The 17,675-nt window shown below is 47.7% G+C and overlaps 1 protein-coding gene and 1 long non-coding RNA gene across 2 annotated transcripts in view; one reads left to right on the top strand and one right to left on the bottom strand.

Annotated features, from left to right (window-relative positions):
• The window catches only part of fer1l6 (fer-1 like family member 6), a 203,395-nt gene that overhangs the window by 134,635 nt on the left and 51,085 nt on the right, over positions 1-17,675 (top strand). Inside the window, exons 26-30 of the mRNA XM_072467070.1 lie at positions 3,653-3,759; positions 7,737-7,853; positions 11,049-11,100; positions 12,898-12,995; positions 14,996-15,127. Coding sequence (XP_072323171.1) covers positions 3,653-3,759; positions 7,737-7,853; positions 11,049-11,100; positions 12,898-12,995; positions 14,996-15,127 — 506 coding nt within the window. The remainder of the gene's footprint in view (positions 1-3,652; positions 3,760-7,736; positions 7,854-11,048; positions 11,101-12,897; positions 12,996-14,995; positions 15,128-17,675) is intronic.
• Positions 541-17,675, bottom strand: part of LOC140385189 (uncharacterized) — a 46,943-nt gene continuing 29,808 nt past the window's right edge. Inside the window, exon 3 of the long non-coding RNA XR_011933308.1 lies at positions 541-1,069. This is a non-coding gene — a long non-coding RNA (uncharacterized lncRNA). The remainder of the gene's footprint in view (positions 1,070-17,675) is intronic.

Below are 17,675 nucleotides of genomic sequence, written 5' to 3'. Positions count from 1 at the left end.
AAAATATTTAAAATGTTTCCACTCGTGGGGAGTCTATGTCTGGGGGGGGGGGGGGAGACATAGTCTGAAAATTTATTGGCCAGGGGTATTAAGGGATATGGGGCAAAGGTGGGTATAAGGATTAATGTCACAGATGAGTCATGATCACGTAATGGTGGAACCGGCTCGAGGAGCTAAATGGCCGACTCATATTCCTACATTCCTACGTTACTAATAGAACTTTGAAGAAAGCTTCTTGGCTCCAACCACTCTTTAAGTGTCAGCTTTGGCCATTTGTTAGCAGTCTTCTCTCAAAGTTAGAGGTTTGTGCGTTGAAATGTGACTCCAGAGACTTGGGTACATGATCCAGGCTGGCACGTTGGTGCAGTGCCGATTGAGCACTGTCAGAGGTGCTGACATTTGGATGGTAAACCACAACACTGTTTGCCCTCTCAGCTAGGTGTGAAAGATCCCACAGCGAAGAAGAGCCAGGGGGAGTTCTCCCAACACTTCTGCCCAACATTTAACCCCCAACCAACACCTACAAATGGATGATCCTTAGATTTATTTCATTACAAGTTGTGACATCAAACTTTGCACAATGTGCCTGCTACAGTTCCCACATTGCAGCTGGTGTAGCGACAATCCATCAAAAGTAGCTCGTTGGTGGTCAGGTGCACTGGAACATCGTGAAGTTGTGTTTACAATGCAAGTCTGTTCTTTCTTTCATTCTTCCCTGGCTTTCTCTCTCTTCATCATAACACTATTTTTGTCTCAGAAAATGTAATTTGATTTAGAGTTGAGTGTAGATGTTAAAATGAACCTCAAAGTGCAGTAAATTGAGTCCATTATTTTGTAGGGTCTACGCAAGGTTAGCTGGTAACGGGCAGCATGGTGGCACCATGGTAGCACTGCAGTCTCACGGCGCCGAGGTCCCAGGTTCGATCCCAGCCCTGGGTCACTGTCTGTGTGGAGTTTGCGCATTCTCCCAGTGTTTGCGTGGGTTTCGCTCCTACAACCCAAAGATGTGCAGGGTAGGTGGATTGGCCATGCTAAATTGCCCCTTAATTGGAAAAATGAATTGGGTACTCTAAATTTAAGAAGAAAAATGTTAGCTGGTAAGCAGGTAATTATTTCTGTACAACATATACTTATTAATATATTCAGATAGCAAGGGCACAGCACTGCAAATATTTGGATTAGAAGAGAGAGAGTCTCATTCAATTGCTTAATGCTAAATATAACCCATAACATCGACTCTCTTACATTTTCTCCTTTTTCTTCTTTGCCCTTGAAGCTTTTTCAGGGGGGGGTTTCCTCCAGGTGCTCCGGTTTCCTCCAGTCCAAAGACGTGCAGGTTAGGTGGATTGGCCATGATAAATTGCCCTTAGTGTCCAAAAAGGTTAGATGGGCTTATGGGGATAGGGTGGAGGTGTGGGGATAGGGTGGCGGTATGGGCTTAGGTAGGGTGCTCTTTACAATGGCCGGTGCAGACTTGATGGGCCGAATGGCCTCCTTCTGCATTGTAAATTCAAAAACAAAAATTCTAAAAAAAGTTCCCTTGGGTTCAGAGGGTCCCATATTCTTTGGCAGGTGGGGGGGGGTGGGGGTCCCTGGGGGAGGGGTGATGTCGTGGGACCGCCGGATTTTATATGGTGGGTAAAGCTTACAGTGCAGCCAATGGGCTACACTCTACGGGTGAGATTCTCTGTTTGAGAGATTAAGGGCTTGAAACTCCGTCAACCGACACCAGTATCGAGGTCCACGATGCGGCAGAGAATTGCAAAATTGGGATCGACTCTGGGTGTTGGTGGGCACTGTTCCGAAAGCAATGGACCGACCCCCCCCCACCCCCCCACATTGGTGTCAGAATCAGAGTCCATCTCTGCATCCTCCTCACAGCTCACCCTCCCACCCAGCTTAATGTCATCTGCAAATTTGGAGATATTTCAGTTAGTTCCCTCATCTAAATCATTAATATATCTTGTGAATGGCTGAGACCCTAGCACCAATCACTGCGGTATCCCACTGGTCATTTATTCCTACTCTTTGTGTAATATCTGCCAACCAGTTTTCTATCCACCTCAATACACTAGCCCCAATCCCAAGCATTTTCATTTTACATGCTAACCTCTTATGTAAGACTTTGTCTGAAGCCTTCTGAAAGTCCAAATAAACCACATCCACTGGCTCCCCCTCATCAACTCTACCAGTGACTTTCTCGACGAATTCCAGTAGATTTGCCAAGCATGACTTCCCCTTCATAAATCCATGCTGACTCTGTCCATTATTCTCCCACTATTTTCCAACTGCTCTGCTGTAAAATCTTAGATAATGGACTCTAGAATTTCCCCCACTACTGACATCTGGCTGACTGGTCTATAATTCATTGTTTTCTCTTTGCCTCCTTTTTTAAATAGTGGAGTTACATTAGCTACCCTCAATCTGTAGAAACTGTTCCAGAATCTATAGAATCTTGGAAGATGACCACCAATACATCCACTATTTGTAGGGCCACTTCCTTCAGTACTCTGGGATGTAGACTATCAGCGTGGTGAACCACCTGCCAAAGAACCTGTATTAGGGGATGTAAGGTAGGACCTGCACTACTGGATCCCAGTAGCCCCTGCTGGCTGGCTCTGCCCAGTAGGAGGAGCATAAATATGCGTGTCCTCCATTCAGCTGCCATTTCGCCAGCTGCAGCAGGAGGCCACGCATCTGACTGCAATAAAGCCACAGTTGTACCCAACCTTAGTCTTTGTGCAATTGATCGTGCATCAATCAGGTCCTAGGGCTTTATCGGCCTTCAATCCCATCAATTTCCCCAACACATTTCTCTACTAATACTGATTTCCTTCAGTCCCTCTCTGTCACTAAACCCTGTGTTCCCTGACATTTCCAGTATGTTCTTTGTGTTCTCCTTTGTGAAGACAGAACCAAATCCTGTGTTCTCCAACATTTCCAGTATGTTCTTTGTGTCCTCCTTTGTGAAGACAAGTATGTATTTAGTTGCTCAGTCATTTTTTTGTTCCCCATCATAATTTCCCCTGTTTCTGATTGTAAGGGACCGACATTTGTCTTCACCAATCTTTTTCTCTCCACGTACCTGTTGAGACTTTTACAGTCAGTCTTTATGTTGCCCAGTAGCTTAGAGCTTGCCATCTTAAGCGCAAGCTTAAGTTGGTACGGAATGGCAATCCGTTGCTCATTTCCACTCTGAGGAGGTTATAAACTTGCGTCATGAGTCAGAAACAAAACAGGGACAAGAATGTGGACCATGTAAAAGGCAGTTAAACCCATCTCTTTTGCCCGAATACCTCAGTGTGGGCAGCTGAGACACTCTACGGGGCAGGTGTCCGCTCCTGCCCGCCGCAGGAATCATCGCGGGAGGGCCGGACAATTTGACGGACCATTGAAAGGCCCGTTGAACTCGGGCGGGAATTTTCGGTCTTGGGTTGGGCGGGACCGGGAAATTCCGCCCAAGAACTCATGTACAAATTTGTTGGATTCAGACTGGGGAAAGTCAAAGTGAGGAGAAACTAAACGCTGAATCGCTAGAAAAGCAAACTCGACAATGAACCGGAGATGTGTTGAAATGTATAGCAATATTCCAGCATAAGTCCAAATTCAACTTTCTATTAATTATGGATTTCTTTTCAAAATGCATCTACAGATGGCTCTGGTGCTACACTACAGAGGCGGGAAGATGAAGTCCATATAAACATCAGGCCCGAAACACCAGCTGAACCAATGGCAGAAAGAGCTTTCAAAAAATCATTGGTAAGGTTTTCTTGCCCATGCACCTCTCTAATTTACATTACATCCTCTGTTAGAATGTTGAACTTGATTGAATACTGTATAATGATATATGCAGCAGTGTAATGCAGTTGACCTCACGCAGCCTTTTAAATTCTTTCACAGCATGTGGGCGCTGCTGGCTAGGCCATCCATAATTGCCCTTGAGAAGGTGCTGGTGAGTTGCCTACTTGAACGACTGCAGTCCATGGTGTGTAGGTACACCCACACTGTGCTATTACAGAGGGAGTTCCAGGATATTGACCCAATGACAGTGACGGGGCGATATATTTACAAGTCAGGATGGTGTGTGGCTTAAAGTGGAGCATGCAGGGAATGGCGTTCCCATGTATCTGCTGTGCTTGTCCTTCTAGATGGTAGTGGGTCGTGAGTTTGGAAGGTGTTGTCTAAGGAACCTTGGTGAGTTGCTGCAGTGCAACTTGTAGATGGTACACACGGCTGCCACTGTGAGCCAGCGGGGGAAGGAAGCGAATACTGAAGGTGGCCGATGGGTTGGCAATCACGCGTGGCTGCTTTGTCCTGGATGGCATCAAGCTTCTTGAGTGTTGTTGGAGCTGCATCTGCATCCAGGCAAGTGGGGAATATACCATAACACTCCAGGAGGTGAGTTACCATCCACAGAATTCACAACTTCTGACCTGCTCTGGTAGCACAGTATTTATATTGCTGGTCCAGTTGAGTTTCTGGTCAATGATAACCCCCAGGATGTCGGTAGTGGGGTTCAGCAATGGTAATGCCATTGAATCTCAAGGGGAGATGGTTGGATTCTCTCCTGTTGAAGCTGGTTATTGTGTGGCGTGAATGTTACTTGCCACTTATCAGCCCAAGCCCGAGTATCATCTAAGTCTTACCGGATATGGGCACAGACTGTTCAATATCTGAGGAGTTGTGAATGGTGCTGAACATTGTGCAATCATCAGCGACCATCCCCACTTCTTACGATGGAGGGTCGTTCATTGATTAAGTTGTTGAAGATGGTTGGGCCTAGGACACTACCCTGAGGGCCTCCTGCAGTGATGTACTGGGACTGAAATGATTAACCTCCAACAGCCACAAATACTTTCTTTTCTGCTCGGTATAATTCCAACCGGAGGAGAGTTCCCCCCACCCCGATTCCCAAAGGCTCCAGTTTTGCTGGGGTCCCCCAATGCCACACTTGGTTAAATGCTGCCCTGATGTCAAGGGACATCACTCCCACCTCACCTCTAGAGTTCAGCTCTTCATTTCATGTTTGGGCTAGGGCAGTAAAGAGGTCAGGAGCTGAATGGCCCTGGCAGAGTCCAAACGGAGTGTCAGTGAACAGATCATTGCTGAGTAGGTGCTATTTGATAGCACTGTTGGTAACTCACATTTTGAGGATGATTGAAAATATACTGATGGGGCTGTGATTGGCCAGTTTGAACCTCCTTCTCCCGTGAGTTGTTTAATTGTCCCCCACCAGTCACGACTGGATGTCGCAGGAAGTCGGTAGAGCACACAAAAAACTCAGAGCAGAAACGGACAGAGCAGGCAATCTGAGTGGGAAAAATTGGTTACTGCACTTATAGCCTTAAAGGGGCAATGACATTTAAAGCTGTAACTACAAGAAAATGTAGCATTCTTGGAGAAAGGGATAACAAACATTGTATTGCAAATAGTTATACTCCATTGGAAGGGACAAAGGTTTTCTATTGAGAAGAAAGGGGGCTGTTGTATTCTGTGCCCACATGCCACTGTAATGAAACGATGCTCGGCAGAGCAAGAGTTAATGTGAGACTGGAATAGCATTGCTGATGGTATGATGTATAGAGACACATGGTATTAGACTCAGAGCAAAGTCAGCGTAGAGACAGAAGCTCCATACATGCCATTAACTGAGATCTGTAAATATTTAAAGATTAACAATAAATGGTTCATATTTAAATATACAAGTGTCAGACTCTTCATAATTGAGATGCTACAGCTGACACCATGGCCGGGATTCTCCGACCATGCGCCATGTCGGAGAATCCCTGGGGGAGGAGTGAATCCCGCCCTGACGGGGCCGCCCTATTCTCTGGCGCCATTTTTCGGGGTCCTGTGGGATTCCTGCCACGCCGGTCGGGGGCCGTTTACAGCGGCCCCCCCCGGCGATTCTCCGGGCCCCGGTGGGCCGTGTGGCCGTGATGTTTTGCCCTGTCCTGCCGGCGTGAATTACTCACCTCACGCATGGCGGGACCTGGCAGGTAAGTGTGCGGGGGCGGTCCGGGGAGGGGGGTGGATCCGACCCCGGGGGGGTGCCCCCACGGTGGCCTGGCCCGCGATCGGGGCCTACTGATCTGCCGGTGGGCTGGTCCCGTGGGGAGCCTTCTTTCTTCTGCGCCGGTCCCCTGTAGGGCTCCGCCATATTGCCCGGGGGCTGGCGCTGAGAAGGAAACCCCCGCGCATGCGCGGAAATACGCCGGTCGGTCCGCTCATGCGCAAACTCGTGCCGGCCCTTCGTCAGCGGCTGGAGCGGCGCCGACCACTCCGGCGTCAACCTAGCCCCCGAGAAATTGGAAAATTCCTCACTTTCGGGGGGGGGGGCTGTTGACGCTGAAGTGGTCGGCGCCTGTGTTCCCGCCGGCGTGGGGACGTAGCCCCATTTTCAGAGAATCCCGCCGCATATTACAACAATGTTAGTTCAAATACAAAATTGGTGAGATGATTGGGAAACTCCTCCCCCCACCTCAGCCCATTGCATCTCTCATTGCATCTAATAAGGCAAATGGGAGGAGGAAAGACAAATTGTCAAACAGGAGGACAAAACTTACAAATGTACTGAAAATTACTTGTACAAGAAATTATTTCTCAACATTTAGAAATGATATTTCATAAATGATTAGCGTAATAACTTCTCAAGATTTTACACTAGGTTGTGTTATTCTGTGCCTACACGATAGCTAAGTCCACAAAGTTGCTGAACGCATTTAACTAGCCATTCACCTCTGTTTAAATGAACTCAAGGTAATGGATAGTTTTGGCACCATTCTTGGCTGCTATTGTTTTAACTCAATGTTGCGTATGCTTAGTTTATGCTTGCTAAGGCTGTTGTTGTATCTGGGCAATGTTCACTTGGAGAATAGCGCGAAGCAGTGGACCGATGTGCAGGTTGTCAGCCAGAGAGACCATAATGTGAACGTGCCCTCCATGCCCATTATCAACTTCATGTCAGCTGACAGGGTGATTAGTTCTGAATGGTGGGAGGATTTTTTGATCTTCCACAACCTATTAGTTGACCCCCACATCCAACGAACACAAGTACCCTGCGGGATGTCCATCCAAAATTCAGAGTTGGAACTCCGGGATTGTGCGGAGTGAGGTTCCAACAGTGCAGCTCCTCGGATTCGAATCCCGGCCCCGGGTCACTATCCGTGTGGAGTTTGCACATTCTCCCCGTGTCTGCATGGGTTTCACCCCCGCAACCCAAAGATGTGCAGGTTAGGTGGATAGGCCACGCTAAATTGCCCCTTAATTGGGAAAAAAAATAATTGGGTCCTTTAAATTAAAAAAAAACAGTGCACCTCCTGATTCATTGGAACATAGGAAATGGGGGTAGAAGTAGGCCATTCGGCCCCTCAAGTCTGCATTACTATTTATCTAGTTCATGACTGATCTTCTATCTCAGTGCCATTTTCCCACCCTGTCCCCATGTCCCCTTGATGTCTTAATGTCCAGAAATCTATCAATCTCTGTCTTGAACATGCTCAATGACTCAGCCTCTGGGGCCCAATGGGGTAGAGGATTCAAAGATTGACCACCCTCTGAGGGAAGAAATTCCTTTATTCAGGAAGTGAGAGTGCTGCCACTAAATCCAAAGGTTGCCCCCTTGCTGCCGTCCTGGGACATATGGACCACCCCTCATAGGACCAGTGAAAAGGTGTGTTCCAAGTTTTATTTTGTATTCATTGAAACCACTACCCATTGGCTTTGCTTTATTTCAGAAGCGGAGGTTGTCGCGGAAGTTCACTTCAAGGAGGAAATCTTCTGTCGCTACCGACAGCGAGAATGTTATAGACTGGTGGTCAAAGTACGACGCTTCTGTGAGAAAAGCCCACAATGTAGGGAATATTTATGCATGTTCATTTTATAATGCTTGTTTAAAATGTGCTCCTCATGAAATTATACCATTTATTGAAATGCTATCACTGATCAATAAGAATGATTGTACTTCATTGATTTCATTGCTAATGTCTGTGATAAAGATGAACTACATATGCGGAATGGAAAGTTGAAGAAACTGCACAGGATTTTGGAAACAAAGACAATGGCCGGGATTCTCTCTTCTGGGGATTAAGTCCCCACGCCGGGGGGAGAACCGGCGCCAACCACTCCGGCGTCAACAGCCCCCGAAAGTGCGGAATTCTCCGCATTTTCAGGGGCTAGGTGGACACTGGAGGGGTTGGCGCCGCTCCAGCCGGCGCCGAAGGGCCGGCGTGATCTCGCACATGCGCGAGACGGCCACCGTGGTTCCGCGCATGCGCAGACCGGCCGGTGTATTGTGGCGCATGCGCGGGGGGATTCTCTTACCGCGCCGGCCCTACAAGGGCCCGGCATGGAAGGAAGAAGTGCCCCCACGCAACAAGCTGTCCCGCAGATCGGTGGGCCCCGATCGCGGGCCAGGTCGCGGGTCAGGCCTCGGTGCCCCCCCCCGGGGTCGGATCCCCTCAGCACCCCCCCCCCCCCGAGGACCGCCCCTGGCGACTTACCTGCCACGTCCCGCTGGTACGCGAGTTGAGTGATTCACGCCGGCGGGACTGGCCAAAAATGGACGGCCGCTCGGCCCATCGGGGCCCGGAGAATTGTCAAGGGGGGCCGCTGCCAACAGCCCGAGACCGGCGTGGCGGGAATCCCTCCCACGGCCAAAAATTGTCGCCGGAGAATACGGCAGCTGGCGGCGGGGCGGGATTCGCACCGCCCCCTGTGGATTCTCCGACCCCGGGGGTCGGAGAATCCCGCCCAAAGGGTGCGATTCAACAGGAAAAAACAGATTCCGCTTTTGAGCGTGTTCAGTGTGGTGTTTCCGCTGAGAAACACCCCACCAATCAATTGCCAGTTTTGTTCCGCCTCAGTGAGGGACGCACCGTCGAGAACGCACTTAAGTAATTTCCTGCACTGGCGACACCAGCCGTTATTTCTAAAGGCAGCCCCAATCCTTCGACCCCCCTCAGCAACCACTCCAAATCCCCAACTGCACCCAACGTATCTCTTCCGGGGTCCTCGAGCCACATCTTTTAAGGGCAAGGCACCCCCGGCCGAACCCTTGGGACAGGTACCCGGGCATCTTGGCACTGCCAGTCTGGGATCCTGGCACTGCCCCTAATAGCCTGGAAGTGCCACCAGGGTCCCTTGGTCTGCCAGGGTGGCCCTACCCGGGTGGAAGTGCCAAGGTACCTAGGTGCGAGTGGGAGTGCCAGGGTACCACCCTGCACAGAGCACGATCACCCGGGGGTCTCCAATGACCAGTGGACCAGCATTAAATGTCGCCCAGTCGAGGCCTTGCTGGGGAGACCATTAGTTCCCCGGCACTGGGAAAATAGGGCAGCACAAAGGTTAGCACTGTAGCTTCTGAGCGCCAGGGTCCCAGGTTCGATTCCCGGCTTGGGTCACTGTCTGTGCGGAGTCTGCATGTTCTCCCTGTGTCTGCGTAGGTTTCCTCCGGGTGCTCCGGTTTCCTCCCACAATTGCCGAAAGAGGTAACTTGAGTAGTAACTCACACCTGTGAGTTTTGTGTTTCCTTTTTGGGCTCCGTCATAATTAACATAGTGACTTAATGCATATTGTTCTGCCGGTAACGTTTGAGTTCAGAAGAACAATCCATTACTTTCATTTGATTTGAACAGAAGGCAAGCAGAATTTTAATAGGTCCCCCTAACGGGTCAGTGAATTTACCCGATGATCAGCAGAGCTATAGGATGGGACTTCTGGCCTCGCCCACTACCAGGATTATCCAGTCCCGCCGAAGGCCATTCAAATTTTGGCTGGGGCATCAAATCTCACACGACGAGTCCCGCCGCAATGGGGCTGGAAAACCGCGACCATAGTCTCAATCCAACTGTTGATAAGTGCAATTGACTTCAGCATTAAGGGAGTGATGGAGGTGTCACAACTGACCCCAATGTCAGGTGTAGGACAACTTTCATGTTCGCTTTCCTTTAGTTACTTTAACATCAACTCAGTTGCAACAAATGCCGATCAGATGCTTGTCTTTAGTAAAGTCACCATAATACCAGATGTCTGTAGGCTTTGAGGAAGGAGCAGTGCTCCGAAAGTTAGTGTTTGAACAAACCTGTTGGACTTTAACCTGGTGTTGTAAGACTTCTTACTCCACTTTGAAGGGAGGGGGAGAGCTGACTGGTGGTGATTTAATCTGAAGATCATCACACCTCAGGTGAGGGGCAAGATTGAGAAGGCAGGGCCTTCAGAAATAACTTCAGGCGGTACGGAAATTGAACCCCCGCTATTGTTGGCTTCGCTCTGCATCATGAACTAGCTGCCCAGCCAACTGAGTTAGGTGCTTGCCTTTAATGAGCCTATGTTACACAATTCAACGCTAGTACTCCCAGGCGTATATCACAACACAATTCTATTTATTTGATTCTTTATGAACACGTTTACAAATTGCGACAGAACCTGGGGCCTATTTATCTCTGGTAAAAGTCTTCACCACCGATAGGCGATTCATCAGTTGCTCCCATTGATTCCATTACCATTGCTACAGATCCCCCAAGCACTTTATTGCTATAAGCAGTGACCAACACATGCTCCAAAGCCAATTAAGACTTGGATGAATGATTTTCAACATATTATCATTTAACAAAGTTGCCCGGGTTCAATTCCATCCTCGGGTGACTGTGTGGAGTTTGCACTTTCTCCCCATGTCTGTGTGGGTTTCCTCCGTGTGCTCCACAGTCCAAAGATGTGTAGGTTAGGTGGGGTTACAGGGATGGGGCAAGGGAGTGGGCCGAGGTGGGGGTGCTCATTCAGAGGGTCGGGTCGGTGCAGACTCGATAGGCCGGATGACCTTCTTCTGCACTGCAGCAATTCTATGGTTCTATGTACTGATCTCACAAGCAGCAAGCATTGAAATAAATGGAGCGGTGTGAATCTAGATTCCCACATCTGGGAATTAGGTTAAGAGAAATCACCCAATGCTACCGCTCCTGATCTCTTAGAACTGCCATATTCACCCAACATGTCACTGTAACATTAATAAGTTGCCTACCTACTCATTTTAATTTTGTCTTTCTGATAAGGCTAAATCGAGAGATTTAAGTATCAGTCTGCATGCTGAAGGACGTGAAAGTGGTAAGTGAGCACTTACAGAGGAAAATGTCTAATTGTTAGACACCTATCCATTAAAAAAAATATTTTATTCAAGCAAAGTTTTCATTACAACAAACAAACCCACCAACAATACAATCCCAATCCCATCCTATCCTTAACCCATCCCGAACTCCGACCTCCTTCCCCCTCCATAAAGAAAACAAGACCTTAGCAAACCCTTAACCCAACTAAGAAGATGAACCCTGTCCCCTCCCCCAACTGCTGATGGTAACTAACTCCACTCAAGTAGAAACTTTCCATCGACCCCCTCAAAGTATACTTAATCTTCTCCATGTGTAGAAATTCCATCAAATTCCCCAACCAAGCCAAGGATTGAGGTTGCATCGGGGATCTCCAACCAAACTGAACTCGCCTGCGGGCTATTAGCGAGGCAAAGGCTAAGACACCCGGCGTCGACCCTGTCTGCAGCCCTGGCAAGTCAGACACTCCAAAGATGGCCACCAACGGCACGGCTCCAACTGAACGCCCAAAATCCCTGATATCATAACAAAAAAAGGGCAGAGAAGTTGACAAGCTTAAACACTTTCCTAAATATAATCTGCTGTTTCACCATCTAGAGGTATTAGAAAGCCGGATGCCCAATGATAGATTTATACAGCTAAAAGGGCATAACAAATGATTATATAATTTAATAAATATGAAGGCCTTATATCTCTGGTAGAAAGGAATGTTGACCAAAAAATTGGCCGTAGAGGGCAACATTCCTGATTTGCTGTACACAGTTTTCTGGTCATTTGTTTTCACAGAAAAGTGGAAATGCCCCAAAAGGGGACCACAATTGCCTTCGTACCCCAACCTACACCGGCCGCAGAGCCTCATAACATTTATCCTATAATATCTGACATTTAGATGCATAAAATAAATGCTCAAAGCCTTTGGTCCAAAGGTAGAGGTAATAGTTACAAAATATTTAACATGCTGTCAGTCATATTAGTGAACGAGCCAACAACGTATCCAACTGTTGCTATAAAGTTTCTTACTCGATAGTGATGCACCTGAGGAGGTGCGCATCCATCCGCCAGTAGCAAATTCTTCCAACAGGCGCCAATGGCAGGCAGTACCATTCAGCTCCAGATTACATACAAAGTGCATGTGTCACAGCAACCCAGACCCCTTGAGTGAACTGCAATACACACATCATTGATGCGCCTTGTTGATTTTATTTGGGGTAATTTTATGAAGTTGCGCCATTTCGGTCGTCAGGGCTCCGCTGACTCCATTGTCACCTGATGGGCCCGTTCCGAGTAATTCGCAAATTGATTAAAGTTTGAACAGTTTGTTGATGTAGCACAGAAGTAGGTCATTCTGCCCATCCTGTCGGTGAAAGAGTTACCTAATTACTCACACATGACTGCTCTTTCCCCCATAGCCTTCAGATTTTGCTCGATTATACAAAGGATTTCAAAGTAGAAAAAGGGCGAAAACTTTCTCTGTGGATAATTTGGAGCAAAATCATTTAAACCTCTTCTACTGAAGCATTTATTACAGGTCATGCACAAAGGGAATATTTGCCGTGCATTTAAGTGAACATCATAAAAATTGTGTAGCAAGGGAGAAATAGGTTACTTCAAATGCTAGATAATTATTGCTGATGCTAAACATCACATGTATTTATAATATTTATAATTACTGAGATTTAGTTTTTTGGAAACCCAAGAACGAAATGTTGTTTTTTATTTCTTGACTTAACATTTCCTGGCGCACAATGTGGTTATGTACATATATGGTGCTTATTTAATCTTGTTATTTTTTTTCTAGTCCGGGGAGCACATGGCGGTGAAGACAATGAGAAACGAAAGAGAGTTATAATTGTCGAAAAGGAGAAAATGCTAAATCCTAGGCTAGCAACTCTGGAGGTAGACTCCAAAAGGGCATACCCCATATTGTTCATTATAGAAACACATCTATTCTTCCTATTCTTAAAAACGTATCCAATTGGTCCCAGTATGGCGACATCTCACCCATTCAATTTCCTGAGGGAGTAGATGAACCACATGTTAAATTTACAAAGTAAAATCCCCTCTGTTCAATGAAATGTCTTCAAAAATCTAGGACGGGATTCTCCGATTTCGTAATCGGCGATCGGGCGGAGAATCCCTTTTTACAACAGAATCGGGGGCGACGCCTGTTTTCGGAAACTCCGCCCCTTCCAAAACAGCAAGGGGCGGGCCGCACGCCGTTGAGATGGCCTCAGGGCGTTACCTGAATGCCCTCCCCCGATGCTCGCCCCCCCCCCCCCCCCCCCCTTGGGCCAAATTGCCGACCGCGCGGGGAATGTGTGGTCTCAGCGGTCGGGGACCCGGCGTGGCGGCTGCGGACTGTATCCACCATTGCCACAGTCGGCATGTGGTGGCCATTTACGTTGCATGGCTGCTAGCCCCTCACCGGTTGAAGGATCGGTGCTGGGGCCGGACCAAACTTTACCACGTAAAATGCCGCGGATCCTCCGGACATAGTCTGGAAATCGGAAAATCCAGCCCCTAAGATATGAGTTTTACTCCAAACCCAACATTATTCATTCCTTTGCTTTGGCAAAGAGTCATCGGACTCGAAACATTAGCTCTTTTCTCTCCCTGCAGATGCTGCCAGACCTGCTGAGATTTTCCAGCATTTTCCAGCATCCGCAGTGATTTGCTATTATTCATTTCTTTTTGGATTTGCATTCCATGGGTGACACTGTTATGGCCCAAGCAACTTTAATTTCAGCTCTGAGAAAGCTGGGTGGAGGCAGATGGGGGCAGGGAGCTGGAGCTGAAAATTCGAAGGAGCTGAAGTTAAGACCAGAAGTCCTTAACTTTTCTGCAGATTTCTCAAATTACTTCCAGCCTAATTGACAGGGTGGCCCCTTGCTGGGCTGGAAACCGTGATGCAAGGAGACAGCTAGGGAGAGGAGATAAAGAGTGAGGAGGGGGATGGCAGACGATAGGTAGGTGGATATTCTGGAGTTTGGTGGGGATCGAGGGGCAGAGTGGGGGTCAGAAGGGTGGACGTTGGAAGGCTCTAGGTGTCGAAGGGGTGGAGATTGGATGGTGGAGGTTGAAGGGGAAGTGATTGGTAGAGGGAAATCGGGGGGGGGGGGGGGGGGGAGGGGAAATGGTGAAGATCGAGTGGTGGAGATCAGGGGTTGAAGATCTTGGAGTGGAGCTGGGGTTGTGAACATGATGGGGTTGGTGGAAATCAGGGTTTTTTTTGGAGATCATGGTGGCAGCAATCGGTGGGGTAGAGATTGGAGGGTGCTGGTGGAGATCAATTGGGGGGGGTTGTGATGGAGATTGGGAACGTCAGGTGAAGATTATTGAGATAGTGGTTGGTTGGCAGAGATCATACTCCTCAGATGGAGTTTTGATCGACCAGTCTGTGAAGAGATTTGCTGGTTGGGCTGGGAAGGAACAGTTCTCCTTCTCTTGACCCACATGCAGTGCTGTAAATGCAATTATATTATGGATCCATATGTCCTCCATAACCTGATCTTCAAGCTCCAGAATCACCCGTGTAATTTTTCTCCAAAATGTCGCAATTATATCTATATTCATTCTGCAGGAATGGTCTCCAGGTTGCATGCATTATTCCAAATGTGGTCTTATCAATCAGCTTCACCGGGTAAAAATAACTTGATTTGATGAGCATTGAAATCATCTTAAATTGTATCCCAGTCATAACTGTAAGTTGCAAAATGAAAATTGGGTAGAATCTTTCTGTTGTAAATGCTGTCCCTAAATCTCCATCATTTGATGTTCATCTCTAAGTAAATTCCAGAGCTAGTTTGAGTAAAAATGTCTACTTACCAAGTGTAGGTTGCATTGCTTAGTTGCATCACTGGAACAAATACTACAGCATTGTCAATTGTTTCTGCAAGATCTACGATAAAGAACTAGAAGATGAATTTGAGCGATTCAGCGATTGGGTACAAACATTTGATCTCTTTCGCGGTAAAGCAAGTGAAGATGACGGCAGTGTTGATGATGAAAGAATAGTTGGAAAATTTAAGGTATGTTTGACTCTTTATTGGGCGGCACGGTAGCACAGTGGTTTGCACTGTTGCTTCACAGCTCCAGGGTCCTGGGTTCGATTCCTGGCTTGGGTGACTGTTTGTGCAGAGTCTGCACGTTCTCCCTGTATCTGCGTGGGTTTCCTCCGGGTACTCCGGTTTCCTCCCACAGTCCAAAGATATGGAGGTTAGGAGGATTGGCCATGCTAAATTGCCTGTAAGTGTCGAGAAAGGTTAGGTAGGTTACTAAGTTACGGGGATAGGATGGAGGTGTGGGCTTCGGTAAGGTGCTCTTTCCAAGGACCGGTGCAGACTTGATGGGCCGAATGGCCTCCTTCTGCACTGTAAATTATATGATTGATTTATTGTTACAAGGCCAAGGCTCGCTTTTATGGTGTTGCGACTCACGCAACACGTTTCGGGAACAGAAGAGAAATGAAAAACCGTGGGAAAGGAGGAAGAATAATAAAATCTAGTTTTGTTCATGTTGAGGTCCAAGTCATCTGACCATTTGCAAATCCCTCGTGTCATAACAGCAAGGTTGTATGTCTTTGCTCCTTGTTGACAGAAAATTGTTTTGTCTCTTTTCCCCCAAAGGCTTTGATTTCTGTCCCCAAAGTGTTGGCAGCCGTCCGTTATTTTCCACATTTGACTCGTCCCCATGTCCGAACTATGACTGTCAGCAAGCTATCAGACCGTAGTAACATCATAATCAAACTTGATCCTGTACTCACTCAATGTCCGTGTATCCGGAATCACTGGTTGACTATGGGAGCAGGAAATTTGAGGGGTTTTCCCCCCTCACAAGTCCAGGATTTCGAGACAGGATTTTGCGTTTTACGTGGGTACGCTGACATTGAGGTCAAATGGGGGTCCCAACCTCGCAGTCAGTTGGAAACAGTCACCTGGCAGTGACTTCCCATGATTGGCCAACAAGTGGTCATGTGGCGCACTTTGCATCTTTAGAGATGGCAGTCAGGTTCTTGAATGCTGGAGGGCCAACAGGAGCATAGGAGCTGAAACCTGCCGTTGCAAAGAGAGGCTGGGAGAGCCTCCATCTTAAAGCACCCCCTCAGCAACTTTAACGAATTTGAATTGTAAAATGGCTGCATCTGTCGGCCCATGATTATGGAGGGGAGGGGGGGGGGGGTGGTTTCCCCTTTCTCAGCGTAAGGCAGGCAGGGTGGCCTCACATCCTGTCTGGAGCACAAAAAATCCCAACATCCCACTGTGAGGCCACCTGCAGGCAGCCACGGAGACCTACAAGCCAACAGGTCTTCTGATAATTGGCCTTTAACTTAGCTCAATTGGCACTTGTGGGTGGGCAGCACTCCACCCTCATCCCACTTTTGGAGAAAATGAACAGGTGGTGGGATGGTGCTGGGAAACAGCACACCTGTTAGTGGTGCCAACTTTCAAGCTCCTTGTCCCCATGAAGGGGCAAAGTGTAGTGCCCTAACAGAAATCAGCTCAATTCAAAGATTAAAGCTTGGACTTCCAAATACATAATAAGAATGATAATGATCTTTATTGTCACAAGTAGGCTTACATTGCAATGAAGTTACTGTGAAAAGCCCCTAGTCGCCACATTCAGGCGCCTGTTCGGGTACACGGAGGGAGAATGCAGAATGTTCAAATTACCTAACAGCATGGCTTTCGGGACTTGTGGGAGGAAACCGGAGCACCCGGAGGAAACCCACGCAGACACAGGGAGAACGTGCAGACTCCACACAAACCCATGCCGGGAATCAAACCTCAGACCCTGGCCCTGTGAAGCCACAGTGCTAACCACTGTGCTACCGTGCTGCCCCAGTACCGAACCACCAGGAAACCCTTCTGATTAATATTTAGTATTATCAGCTCTGCCTTCGCATTACTCTCTCTGAGACGGGGGATGTGCTGTTTTATAACAGTAAAGTAGTAGTATGCAAAGACTAGTATGCTGTATGTATTGCATGAAATCTAAAGGTCACCATTGATCTATTTTATTGAAGGTATGTGACAGACAATTTAAGGAGACTCTGCTGCCGCTTGGAGTCGGTCTCGTTAGTGCCGAAAGTAGGTCAGATAATTACTGTGTAGTTTTGTAGAATTAAATCTCCAATTCTCCATTCTAGGCCCTGTCCCAGGCTCTGCCAGCACTAGTGCAAGATTATGAGGCATTTGAGATAGCCTTGTGCCCCCAACCTCCCGTCATTAACTTTCAAAATGCATATTGTGCATTTATATGAATGAACCTTTGTATTTATAATTTTATGCTGCAGCTACACTGTGGGAATGAGAGTAGCCTCTCACTTACAATTTTCAATATCACCAGGCCCATCATAGTCCTGACTTTAAAAGACTGCACAGAACCCTCTCAAATTGAGAGAAGGGTCTCGGAATGTTGCCCTGACAACCTCTGGCCAGGGCTCCACTCTCAGACACTGGGAGCCCTGCACACCTAGAGCAACAGCCCAACAGAGACTTCCAGCCCAACCCCAGCCCTGTACAAACTCCCTGATGCACGATCAATTATACAAAGACGAGAGTTGGATGCAATCGAGGC

The sequence above is a fragment of the Scyliorhinus torazame genome, chromosome 11 (genome assembly GCF_047496885.1).
Source record: "Scyliorhinus torazame isolate Kashiwa2021f chromosome 11, sScyTor2.1, whole genome shotgun sequence".
In the NCBI taxonomy this organism is placed as follows: domain Eukaryota; kingdom Metazoa; phylum Chordata; class Chondrichthyes; order Carcharhiniformes; family Scyliorhinidae; genus Scyliorhinus; species Scyliorhinus torazame.
This window is presented reverse-complemented; position numbering and strand designations above follow the sequence as displayed.